A 12,601-nucleotide genomic window follows, 5' to 3' on the forward strand; every position below is an offset into this window, starting at 1 on the left:
AAAGATCTTGGTGATGCCTCCTTTGTCTTAGGAATCCAGATACACCGAGATCGTTCTAAGGGTATTTTAGGATTGTCACAAAGGACCTATATTGATAAAGTCCTCCAAAGGTATGGCATGCAAAATAGCAAACCAGGTGATACCCCTGTCGCTAAAGGAGACAAGTTCAGTCTTAATCAATGCCCTAAAAATAGTTTAGAAAGTCAAGAAATGCAGAAGATTCCTTACGCTTCGGCTGTGGGGAGTCTAATGTATGCTCAAGTATGTACACGTCCGGATATTGCGTACATTGTTGGCATGTTAGGCAGATATCTAAGTAACCCTGGAATGGATCATTGGAGAGCAGCCAAGAGGGTTATGAGATATTTACAGAGAACAAAAGAGTACATGCTTACATATAGGAGATTGGATCAGTTAGAGTTGATTGGGTATTCCGACTCCGACTTTGCTGGATGCCAAGACAGTAGAAGATCCACATCAGGCTATATTTATCTGTTGGCTGGTGGAGCAATTTCATGGAGGTCTGCCAAACAGACACTCGTAACTTCATCCACCATGGAAGCAGAGTTTGTAGCATGTTATGAGGCATCCAATCAAGGAATATGGCTACGAAATTTTGTCACTGGGCTGCGTGTTCTGGATGGTATTGAAAGACCACTGAAGATATTTTGTGACAATAAATCAGCAGTTTTATATTCCAATAACAACAGGAGTTCTACAAAATCAAAATACATTGATATCAAGTTCCTAGTTGTAAAAGAAAAAGTACAGAGTGGACAGATATCCATAGAGCATATTGGAACAAACTCCATGATAGAGGATCCGCTTACAAAGGGATTACCACCCAAGGTCTTTCATGAGCACACTGCTCATATGGGTGTTGTCTCATTTGAGGATATCCAAATTTAGTGGGAGTTTGTATTATTTATTGTATATTGCTCTATGTTATGTTTAGACTTTATCTATACATTTGGATTGTGTTCTGCAGAAATAAAGTATTCATTTTATTGCACTCTGTTAAATTATGCTAAAGATTTGATCTCAGTAAAGTTAAGTTGGACCAGTTGGAAATAGGCATGAATAGATCACATTGCATGTAATTTCCATGCTATGCACTCATGATTGATCTATGTCATTTAGCTGTGCAGATATATGTGACCATTGATTGGTCTAGTAACAATTGATGTAACAAAGGCCACCTTGATCCTATGTCATTATAGTTAATGGACGAGATTGTTCGGATATACCCTAAGGACATGATAGCAAATTTTGAGCTCATAAGGTTAAACACATTTATTTGATTACATATGCATGTGGCCCAGTGGGAGATTGTTAGATTAATTTTTGTAATTAATCTATAATTTGGGCCACACATGTAAATAATTAAAATGTGTGTGCTATCATTTAATTAAGCCTAAATATAGTGATCTAATTAATAATTGATTAATTGGCTTAAGGGTATAATTGTCATGAGATTATTGTGTAGATACCATTAGACAATTATTATTTCTATGAGGGGCAGAAATATAATTGTGATAAAATTAAAACTGCCCTAGCAGTTTATAAATAGGGTTATGGTCCCCATTCTACGACTACGCATTCCAATTTCTGAAAATCCTCTCAGAGAGAAATTGACACAGAATCTAGTGGCTAGAATTGGAAGACCATCTCAAAGGGTTTTTTTTTCTATAAGGTTTCTCCTTCAATGGATTCAGGTATGCTTCCGCTATTATTTTTCTACTCATTGTTTTTAATCAGGAGATTCCAGTGTATATATAAATTAAGGTATTCACCTTGTTAAATATTTCAGTACATATGTAGTTAGGGTATTCACCTTATTAAATATTCCAGTACATATGTAGTTAGGGTATTCACCCAGTTAACTATTCCAGTATATATGAAATCAGGGTATTCATCTTGGTTGAATACTAACAGATTCTTGAGCTACTCCTCTCGTGTCCTCTCAAACGCATCGTAATCCCCCAGGTAAGACTTCAGTCATAAAACATCATGAAGGTCAAGAAGATTCATGGGTACATCAAGTCGTAATGAATCAGGTTCTATACACGGTGCACGAGCAAGAGCAATTCGCGTTTGCCAACTTTCAGAAAAGGTTTTCTTGTTGCTCTATGCCGCATTCTAGGAGTGAAACCGAGATCCACAAGAACGGAGCCTGCACGGGACTTAGCGGAGTATGCATCAATGAACTCAATCCTTTTGTATGTCTCTTCAAGCCTTTGTCCAACAACATCTTTGTCAATATCCCCATTCAGTTTCTCTTGGCTCTCTAGTCTGCTACTCTCTGGATCTTGGCGAAGGCTGTAAACGATTCTACTGCTCAGCGTTCCAACTGAACCTCCTTTCCATAGCAGCCATTTTGAGTGGATTCTCCTTTCTGCTTAGGTCCATTAGCATCATGAAAGGCGTGACTTTTGCTGAAGGTGATAGAAGCCAATGTCGGGAATCTTCTCTAACCGGACCCCATCAATACTTAATAGCCCGATTCCAATAAGCCTTGAGTTCCGAGGACTGGGCGCGCTTTAAACAGATTGAAAATTCCCCGACTCTGTGATTATGAGGATTGCCCTGTAAACTTGGAAAAAATAACATAGTTGATGACAGATTCTAAGTCTAGTCCCAGAATAGAATCTTTCTTGAAGAAGGTCATGCCACCCTAAGGCCTTTAAGCAACTTGTGTGCTGTTGTCATTACAATATCACAGGGCTTAAAGGGGTCAGCAACCACGGAAGCAGCAACAAGTCCATTAATGGGAGCCATATCCACCATGAGAAAAATCATCAACGCCACCTGTAGATTCATCAATTCGATAAGGCATAGACTCAAAATGAATTGATGTGTCTGATGCCCGTCTTTTAAGAGTCATGAGACCATGAGACAAGTGGCTCTATGAGGTGAATTTAAACCCAAGGCTCTGTCATGTAGATTAAGAAGGGCAGTATACGCTTCAAAGTTAGCTGGAGAGCCAGATAATGCTTGAACATTGATACCCCACTTCCTATCGTCTAAGTGAAATGCTGCCAAAACCCTCTTCTGTCAGAGTGTTCCCAGCTCATCAATGAGCTCGTTATCACCATAATACTTTTTACCAAGCAATCCCTCAGAACATTTGTTTGGTGAGGCAAGGATCAATGGCTTCCATCATTGTCCGGGATGTAAAATCCTCTGAAGCAATAAACTCTAAACTCTTCATTTGTTGTTTTTTCCCTCAGGAAATCCCCTTCATGAAACCGTCTTCTGGTCCCGAGCTTTGGAAACCGTGCCCATATGAAAACCCGAGGCTCATGCTGGACCAAAACCCTTCTCCTTGAGGGTATGAATGGCCATCGAGAACAGAGTATAAACAGCAAGGGAGCAAATACAAAAACAGAGTATCAACTGAACCAAAGAAAACACTAACCCGAGCTCCATTTCATATTGGAGCCAGTGGGCTTATGCATGGGTGGGAAAAACCAGGGGAAACTAAGATCTCAAAGATATGACTCAAATATTCAAATGAGAGTTATAAAGGAATCAGATTATACTAAAACAATTTTTCAATGAAGAGCAAAGCACGGATACATTATCACAAAGTAACAGCAACCCAAATGACATCAATGGAAATCCAAAATGTGGTCTAGCAAACGTACCTGAGGATGTTCCTTTTCTTCCCTTTATTTTCTTTTAATTTCTCTCTGGTTTTCCTCTCGAACTCACCCACAAAACCAGTCTGCTCCTCTCTGTTTTCTCTCCAGTGTTTTTCCCCTCAAACGCTTTCTCTCATCCTAAAAGCACTCTGGTTCTCTCAGCCTCCTTCTCCAGAATCTCCCTTCTCTCACCTTAGCAGCCTGCTCACTGCAAAATCCGCCACCAAAAGCCCCCACCACTACTCTGCAGCCTTCTCCTCTCTTTCAGCTCCCTGCTCCTCTCCAGCTTGCTCCTCCTTTTTCTCTCACTCTCCCTGCAGCTGCATCCTCCCTCTCTACCCAAAGTAACCCAACCAAAAACTCCTGCCCCCACTCTAATGGAAAAGCATCTCCCTCTCTCATCCGCTCCTCCCTGCAGCTGGCAAAACGGTTTGCAACTTTTGCAGATTCCCTCACACCCCGTGTCACCTTCTCATTGGCTCTTAAAACCACTATTTTGATTCCACAACAGCCAATCTCAGGACAGCATGTGGACTCCTAGGATGGTGACATCTGGCCATAGCTAGCTGCAAGAAAGGAAACGTGAGAAAAATCACAGCTCCCCAAAATGGGGGTCTACAGTAAGGTTTCAAGTTCCTTTAGAAATATGAACAACGATGAAGAGTTAGAAATTTTGGAACATTAAGTACATAGTTAAAGCCATGTTTAGATAGTTGAAATTCCTATAAAAAAAAAATACAAAAATGAAAAAATGAAAGAAGTTCAAATTTTATTTGATTATCTTAAAAAATAAAAGAAATTACAAATAATGAAAATTGTTTAGATTTTATATACTTTCTAATGTTTACTCTTTATAGACAAAAAAAACAAATAATTTTTTTTGAGGTTCTGAAAATAATTAAACTTAAGCTTAATTTTTGTTTTTCTTGATTTTTAATGCCTTTCATAATTTTCCTTTACAATTTTTCCCACTTAATCCAAAACTTTCCAAGGTCTAAATTTCATAGGTGTTTCATCTTCTTTTTAATTAAGAAGTTTTGAATGTTTCAATTCAAATTCCACAATAAGGTAATAAAACCTTAAAATTAATATTACATCTAGGTTGACTTGGTAATCAACTTGAACCAAACCTAAATTAAGAAACATTCAGTCCTAACCTAACCAAATATAGCCTCAAATATGAGGTGTATAGTTAAAACTCAACTTATTTCTATATATTAAAGTGAGGCTTAAATTGACTCTGGTATACTTGTAGTCGAGTTGAGTTGTTTAAGTTGTATAATCAGAGCTAAGTTTTGTAAGATTGAATTGGGGTGAACTCATTCATAATGTTTATTTTTTTTAACTTCTTTTATATCATAATTTAAATAGCAAATAGGACAACATTTAAACATAATAAAAAAAATGAGAATGAATTTATGTATCTTTCTTACAAAAATGAAATAATATAATTAAAATTTAATATTTTTTTAAATACTAAAAAACATAAAATAGATATTATTATATAAAATACAATAAATTACAAATATTATAAAAATATAAAAATTAGGTTATATATGTATGTATGTATGAATGTATGTATAAAATAGTAGTGTGATAGGTGTTTGCTACTTGTAAAAAGTATTTTTGCTCATTTTTAAATTGAAATTAATAAAAAGAAAAAGAAATAAAATGTTTTCAAAAATATTAAATGCATAACTAATATTATGCTAATGAAGTTTTTTGTTCTTTGTAATTTAGAGTTGTCTCATTCATATTTTAAGGTAAACTAATAGAACATTAAACTCCCCAATATTGTATCCATCTAGAATTTATCACCATTTTATTTTATATCATATCACAATTATATTAATTAGTGGCTTCAAGAAAAAAAAAAATTATTTATATGTTAGACAACATGGAAAAGATATATTTTTTAATGCTTATTAATAATTTTTATTTCAAATTTTAAAACATGAATATATAAATTTTAACAATTATGAAATATTAGTCTAAATATCTTTTAATATTTGGTTATGTTTGCAAAGCATTTTTAATAAAAATTATGAAAAACAATTTTTGAGAGTAATTTACAAAAACATTTTTTATTTATTTTTAAATATATTTTAAAAATAACTTTATCTCATATATAGTACTTTATTTTAATCGTTCTCTATTTAAAATAACTCTATGAAAAGAAACGAAAATAATTAAAAGATTTATCTTAAAACATTTTATTTTTTTATTTTTATGAATAGAAAACTTTTTTTTTTTGTCAAATGTGTCTTCTTGTTTTTGTTTTTGTTTTTTTAAAAAACAAAAAACTGTTTTAAAAAATAATTACCAACCATGCTTGAACACAAAGCCCGAAGCTCCCGTGGGGCTGGTTTTGGGCCTTTTAGGTTTGGGAAAAACAGTCGGGCCTGGCTGAGCACAAATTCTTCTCTTTTAAATCCAAAAAGCCCGTCTCAAGCCCAAACTTCAGGTTGGGCCGGGAAGCTCCTGGCTTAACACAAATTATTCTCTTTTAAGTCCAAAAATACAGTCTGAAGCCCAAAATTTCGGGTTGGTCCGGCCGGGCGGGCGGATATGAAATATAAGAAAATAAATAGGGAAAACTGTGTTTTGGTCCGCCCATTTGGGCCTAATAGCTTTTTGGTAACCCAACTTTCCATAACCCAAAAAATGTCCACTGTTGCCCAAAAAAATATCCCTTTCATGCACTATCCACTGTTTTATAATTTCATTTCCAAAATTACCCCTCCAGCCTTCCATATCAGCAGCCATCTCCCTCTCCATGTCACGGGTTGTGCTTTCAAATAAACACAAAAATCTTAAACAAGTTAGCAAAACCCACGCAAGACCTGACTCTGAAATTTGGGAAACCAGGTTAGGGCAAAAGGAGAGAAAGTCACAGAGAGTCCTTAGCTTCTTTCTCTTCTCTCTCTTTTCTCTCTGTTGTGTGAATTTCTCAGTGAAAAATCGAAAGCTTGTAAGCTGTAATCGAAAGTTAGGTTCAGTGCTTTTTTGGTACTTTGTCGGATGGCCCAAGCAGCCAGTAGCAGATACTCAAATTTTATGCTTGGGTTTTACTTGAATGCTCATACATTAGCTGTCATCTTCAAGGTCCATTTGGTTTTAATGCATCTGGATCACGCAGCTGAGCAGAGGAAAGAGGAAATGAATCTGTTACTGGTTTGATATTTTTGGGGCTTAGGTGCTTACGAGCTGTACGGTGTAAGCAAAATCCTCGTTAAAAGTCTAACTTAAGACAACTGGCTCTAAATAGCATATGGCCCGGCGTTGAAAGTGGCTGTAGCCTACAATCTCAAATCAAGGGGTAAGTCCCATACCATTTAAAAGAATTGTGACCTTCAGTGTCAGAAATTTTCAGTTAAATACAAATGAATTGCATCTTCTTCACTGAATTTTCAGCCTCCGGTTTCATCTTTGCGAGGTGAGATTCACATTCATTTTCCATTGATCGAATTCCCCCTCCTCTGCCACAGCCTGGCTAGGGACTCGGTTAAGTTAAGATGCTAACACTGAATGAAAATTGATTCCAACAATTTTCATCAATCAATTCCTCAAGTACAAAAGCAGATGGTGTATGGTGGATTGCAGTAATAGATGAAGTTGGTTTAGTTTATCCCTCCTTTGATGGGCACAAGGATAAAACCATCTATTGCTGGGCAAGGTAGCTAGATGCAGCTTTCCCCAGAAGGCTCGAGGTAGCAGAATGTCCATTTTGGTCTCAAGTCGTTCAACATTGCTGAAGTTCCTTTGCAATCCTAATGGAGACTGCCATTGGGCAGTTTGTCTTAATTGCGTTGGAGGCAATGTGTGACCTGCTAACAGCATATCCCTCCTGCAACAACCAAATCCAACATATGGACTGCATCAGTTTCTGTAAACCATTTGTTGGAGCTCCAGACCATAGCAAATATCTCCAACTTCAATTGGGAGTGATCAGCTTCTATAGAACAATAAAATGCCATACCATATTATAATTTCCCCTTATATTTTTCCCATTCTCCTAAGCTGGGGCTTGATGAGTTTTTAGACCAAAAGACTTGTGCAAGTAAACATCATCTGGATTAGGCAACAAAAAAAAAAATACCTGACTCTGTTTCTTGGCTAATGACAATTGAAAAGCCTCTAAAAGAGAACACTAGGAGGATACCTTGTTCAGGGCGCTCATCATGGTCATGAGGGGAGGAGAGTTTATTTTTGCACGGCTTGCTACCTAGGAACATAAGAGGAAAATCAATAATGAAATTGCATTCAATTTCCAAGCCATGCAACAGAGCCTGAGAATTAATTCACAACCAAATCAAGAATCTAAAACACAAAATTATGTTATTTGCAAGTAAACCTCATCCAATTTGATGTATCCAAATGGTAATTTAGGGTCACTCTCATCGATCATTTGCTTCAGAAGTTTTCCCAGATGAGTTTCAGTGTCATTGCCAGTCCATCCCCATTGCTCAGCTAAATTTAGCATTTCTGTAAGGTAGGAAGCATTATGGCAGAGATTATCAAATACAGTGGTTTTGCTTTTAAGTTGCTTAGGTATTACCTTAATGACCTTTAGGTACTACCTTAGTGGCCTTCAGGTACTACCTTAAGGGCCCCTAGGTACTACCTTACCAAAACTTCAACTCAACCTCTCCTAAGCCTCGGGTTTTCCTTTGTGACCCTTAGACCATGCCATTATATGCTTCTCTTGAGTCCTCAAGTGGTCCACCAATGGTTTTATGCTACTGTTCCTTAGGTACTACCTTAGTGCCCTTAAGGTACTACCTTAGTGGCCTTCAGGTACTACCTTAAGGGACACTAGGTACTACCTTAGCAAACTTCAACTCAACATCTCCCAAGCCTCGGGTCTTCCTTTGTCACCCTTAGACCACGCCATTATATGCTTCTCTTGAGTCCTCAAATGGTCCACCAATGGTTTTTTGCTACTGTTCCTTAGGTACTACCTTAGTGGCCTTAAGGTACTACCTTAGTGGCCTTCAGGTACTACCTTAGTGGCCTTCAGGTACTACCTTAAGGGACCCTAGGTACTACCTTCGCTAAACTTCAACTCAACATCTCCCAAGCCTCGGGTCTTCCTTTGTCACCCTTAGACCATGCCATTATATGCTTCTCTTGAGTCCTCAAGTGGTCCACCAATGGTTTTTTGCTACTGTTCCCTAGGTACTACCTTAGTGGCCTTAAGGTACTACCTTAGTGGCCTTCAGGTACTACCTTAAGGGACACTAGGTACTACCTTAGCAAACTTCAACTCAACATCTCCCAAGCCTCGGGTCTTCCTTTGTCACCCTTAGACCATGCCATTATATGCTTCTCTTGAGTCCTCAAATGGTCCACCAATGGTTTTTTGCTACTGTTCCTTAGGTACTACCTTAGTGGCCTTAAGGTACTACCTTAGTGGCCTTCAGGTACTACCTTAGTGGCCTTCAGTTACTACCTTAAGGGACCCTAGGTACTACCTTAGCTAAACTTCAACTCAACATCTCCCAAGCCTCGGGTCTTCCTTTGTCACCCTTAGACCATGCCATTATATGCTTCTCTTGAGTCCTCAAATGGTCCACCAATGGTTTTTTGCTACTGTTCCTTAGGTACTACCTTAGTGGCCTTAAGGTACTACCTTAGTGGCCTTCAGGTACTACCTTAGTGGCCTTCAGTTACTACCTTAAGGGACCCTAGGTACTACCTTAGCTAAACTTCAACTCAACATCTCCCAAGCCTCGGGTCTTCCTTTGTCACCCTTAGACCATGCCATTATATGCTTCTCTTGAGTCCTCAAGTGGTCCACCAATGGTTTTTTGCTACTGTTGCTTACGTACTACCTTAATGGCCTTTAGGTACTACCTTAGTGGCCTTGAGGTACTACCTTAAGGGACCCTAGGTACTACCTTAGCTAAACTTCAACCCAACCTCTCCCAAGCCTCTGTTCTTCATTTGTGACCCTTAGACCATGCCATTATATGCTTCTCTTGAGTCCTCAAGTGGTCCACCAATGGTTTTTTGCTACTGTTCCCTAGGTACTACCTTAGTGGCTTTAAGGTACTACCTTAGTGGCCTTCAGGTACTACCTTAAGGGACCCTAGGTACTACCTTACCAAAACTTCAACTCAACCTCTCCTAAGCCTCGGGTCTTCCTTTGTGACCCTTAGACCATGCCATTATATGCTTCTCTTGAGTCCTCAAGTGGTCCACCAATGGTTTTATGCTACTGTTCCTTAGGTACTACCTTAGTGGCCTTAAGGTACTACCTTAGTGGCCTTCAGGTACTACCTTAGTGGCCTTCAAGTACTACCTTAAGGGACACTAGGTACTACCTTAGCAAACTTCAACTCAACATCTCCCAAGCCTCGGGTCTTCCTTTGTCACCCTTAGACCATGCCATTATATGCTTCTCTTGAGTCCTCAAGTGGTCCACCAATGGTTTTTTGTTACTGTTCCCTAGGTACTACCTTAGTGGCTTTAAGGTACTACCTTAGTGGCCTTCAGGTACTACCTTAAGGGACCCTAGGTACTACCTTAGCTAAACTTCAACTCAACATCTCCCAAGCCTCGGGTCTTCCTTTGTCACCCTTAGACCATGCCATTATATGCTTCTCTTGAGTCCTCAAGTGGTCCACCAATGGTTTTTTGCTACTGTTGCTTAGGTACTACCTTAGTGGCCTTCAGGTACTACCTTAAGGGACCCTAGGTACTACCTTCGCTAAACTTCAACTCAACATCTCCCAAGCCTCGGGTCTTCCTTTCTCACCCTTAGACCATGCCATTATATGCTTCTCTTGAGTCCTCAAGTGGTCCACCAATGGTTTTTTGCTACTGTTCCTTAGGTACTACCTTAGTGGCCTTAAGGTACTACCTTAGTGGCCTTCAGGTACTACCTTAAGGGACCCTAGGTACTACCTTCGCTAAACTTCAACTCAACATCTCCCAAGCCTTGGGTCTTCCTTTCTCACCCTTAGACCATGCCATTATATGCTTCTCTTGAGTCCTCAAGTGGTCCACCAATGGTTTTTTGCTACTGTTCCCTAGGTACTACCTTAGTGGCCTTAAGGTACTACCTTAGTGGCCTTCAGGTACTGCCTTAAGGGACCCTAGGTACTACCTTAAGGGAAACTTGAACTCAACCTCTCCCAAGCCTCGAGTCTTCCTTGGTGACCTTTAGAGCATCCCATCATGTAGTTCTCTTCATTCATCAAGTGGTCCACCAATGGTTTTTTGCTACTGTAGCTTAGGTACTACCTTAAGGGCCCTTAGGTACTACCTTAGTGGCTTTCAGGTACTACCTTAAGGGACCGTAGGTACTACCTTAAGGTAAACTTTAACTCCTTGGATGTAAAATATGTTCTTGTTGTCTTCGGATGTTGGTTTCTTAGTTGTTTTCTGAGATCATCTCGATAAAAAAAAATATAATCACTACACTCTGATGTGCTGCCTAGTTTTTAGGTCTTGTTGGATATCCGAGTGATGACATTAATAAGTTCCTATGGATGGTTCGCATTGGAGGGGGGGGGGGGGGGGGGGTATTCCCTCACATCAAGGAACCTGATTATCTGGTGAGTTGTTGGTTGCTTGTAATATGGATTCTAAGTATGTCTCCTTTGGGTTCTTATTGCTGGTGTATTGTTGGTACACTAGTTTCAAGCTTTGTTCCATTTGAGATTCCAAATATTTGTCTTGATTGGCAATAGACTAACATTTAAGTTGAATCTCACTTGATGGTCTCACATTATTGGTGAATTTGCATTTGGTTGAAAGTTTACTTTTCTTTATGGCTTTATTGTGGTGAATATTGGAAACAGCTTGGATTTGTTTAATTTCCATGGAAGGTCCAAATAGTCCATGAGACATGTCTTTGTAATATGAGTTAAGAGAATGTTGACTTGTTAGTGTTAGTGTTGGACGGCCCATCCAAATGGCATGTATTTAAACTTGCCATACAGGAATCATAGAGACATGTCTTTATTTTCCCTATAAAGTCCCATGTCTGTTCTGATTAACTTTCCATGGTTTATAATCAATGAAGGTGTTCACTACTCACCATTGGATGGTTCGGATATACAAATTAAAACCTCCGAAGAACAGGATCCGTGTAAAAACAAAGAAATCAAAATCGGTATGCATGATAAACACCTGTAGATTGTATTCGTTTCTGATTCAGTGCAAAATTACCCACTGACCTTTTGTTGCCTCCTCCCTTTGCAGAAAGCAAGCTCCACAACCAGCTCAAAAAAATAAGTGGAAAAAAAAAAGAAGAATCCCTGGCAATGAAAGGCACTTTCAGAAGATGTTGTCTCCAATCAGTTACTTGTAACCCACATATTTAATATCCAAAACACTAATTTGTTCTCTTAAAAGTAATTTCTACAGCAATTTTATCGTGGTCAATCCCAAACAGGCCTTTATTATGATTTCTATATCCATATCCTCTCTTTTCAATTTCTTCCTTTCATTTTCCCTCTCATGTGGGATGGGTAAACTTTGCACTTTCTAAAGTCATCTTTAATGTTCTAACTGAGTGGTATCCTACATAAATATTTTCTACAAACTCAGAATGACCTCAGCGACAAAAGCCAACCCCTTGAAGTAGAGGTATAGAAGTAAATTGCATTCACAGCTAATTTTGTCCCCTATTTTCAATCAAGTCACAGCTAACAATTTTATATATAGCATTCAAATTGCATTCCACTCCACAGACTATACAACATTCAGATGCAAAATTGTCTTCTTACCCTTCCAGAAAGCCTATATCTCAACCAATCATTCAAAACTAGGACATAGAAATGCCAAAAGTGCATAAACAGAATGCCACCTTATGAATCTCCACAGTAAAATTATCAATCTTTTCTCATGTCATTCAACATTGTTTTCATAATTTTCTCACTTTCATACAAGGAGTATATATTCAAAAAACAAAGAAACAGAAAAATCAATTAAATAGGCAAGATTAA

At 38.4% G+C, this 12,601-nt stretch overlaps 1 protein-coding gene across 1 annotated transcript; it reads left to right on the top strand.

Annotated features, from left to right (window-relative positions):
• Positions 1 to 210: 210 nt before the first annotated feature.
• Positions 211 to 1,074, top strand: LOC132254907 (secreted RxLR effector protein 161-like). Its single transcript, XM_059741968.1, has 2 exons — positions 211 to 643; positions 989 to 1,074. The coding sequence occupies exons 1-2, from the start codon at positions 211 to 213 to the stop codon at positions 1,072 to 1,074; spliced, it is 519 nt and encodes a 172-aa protein (XP_059597951.1).
• Positions 1,075 to 12,601: the final 11,527 nt, after the last annotated feature.

The sequence above is a fragment of the Vitis vinifera genome, chromosome 13 (genome assembly GCF_030704535.1).
Source record: "Vitis vinifera cultivar Pinot Noir 40024 chromosome 13, ASM3070453v1".
Lineage (NCBI taxonomy): Eukaryota > Viridiplantae > Streptophyta > Magnoliopsida > Vitales > Vitaceae > Vitis > Vitis vinifera.

Bases quoted from the DNA above. Each gene is read 5' to 3' on its own strand.
- LOC132254907 (XM_059741968.1), top strand. From the start codon at position 211: ATGCAGAAGATTCCTTACGCTTCGGCTGTGGGGAGTCTAATGTATGCT. The intron at 644-988 runs GTATTGAAAGAC...TGTGTTCTGCAG, and splicing joins TGGGCTGCGTGTTCTGGATG to AAATAAAGTATTCATTTTAT.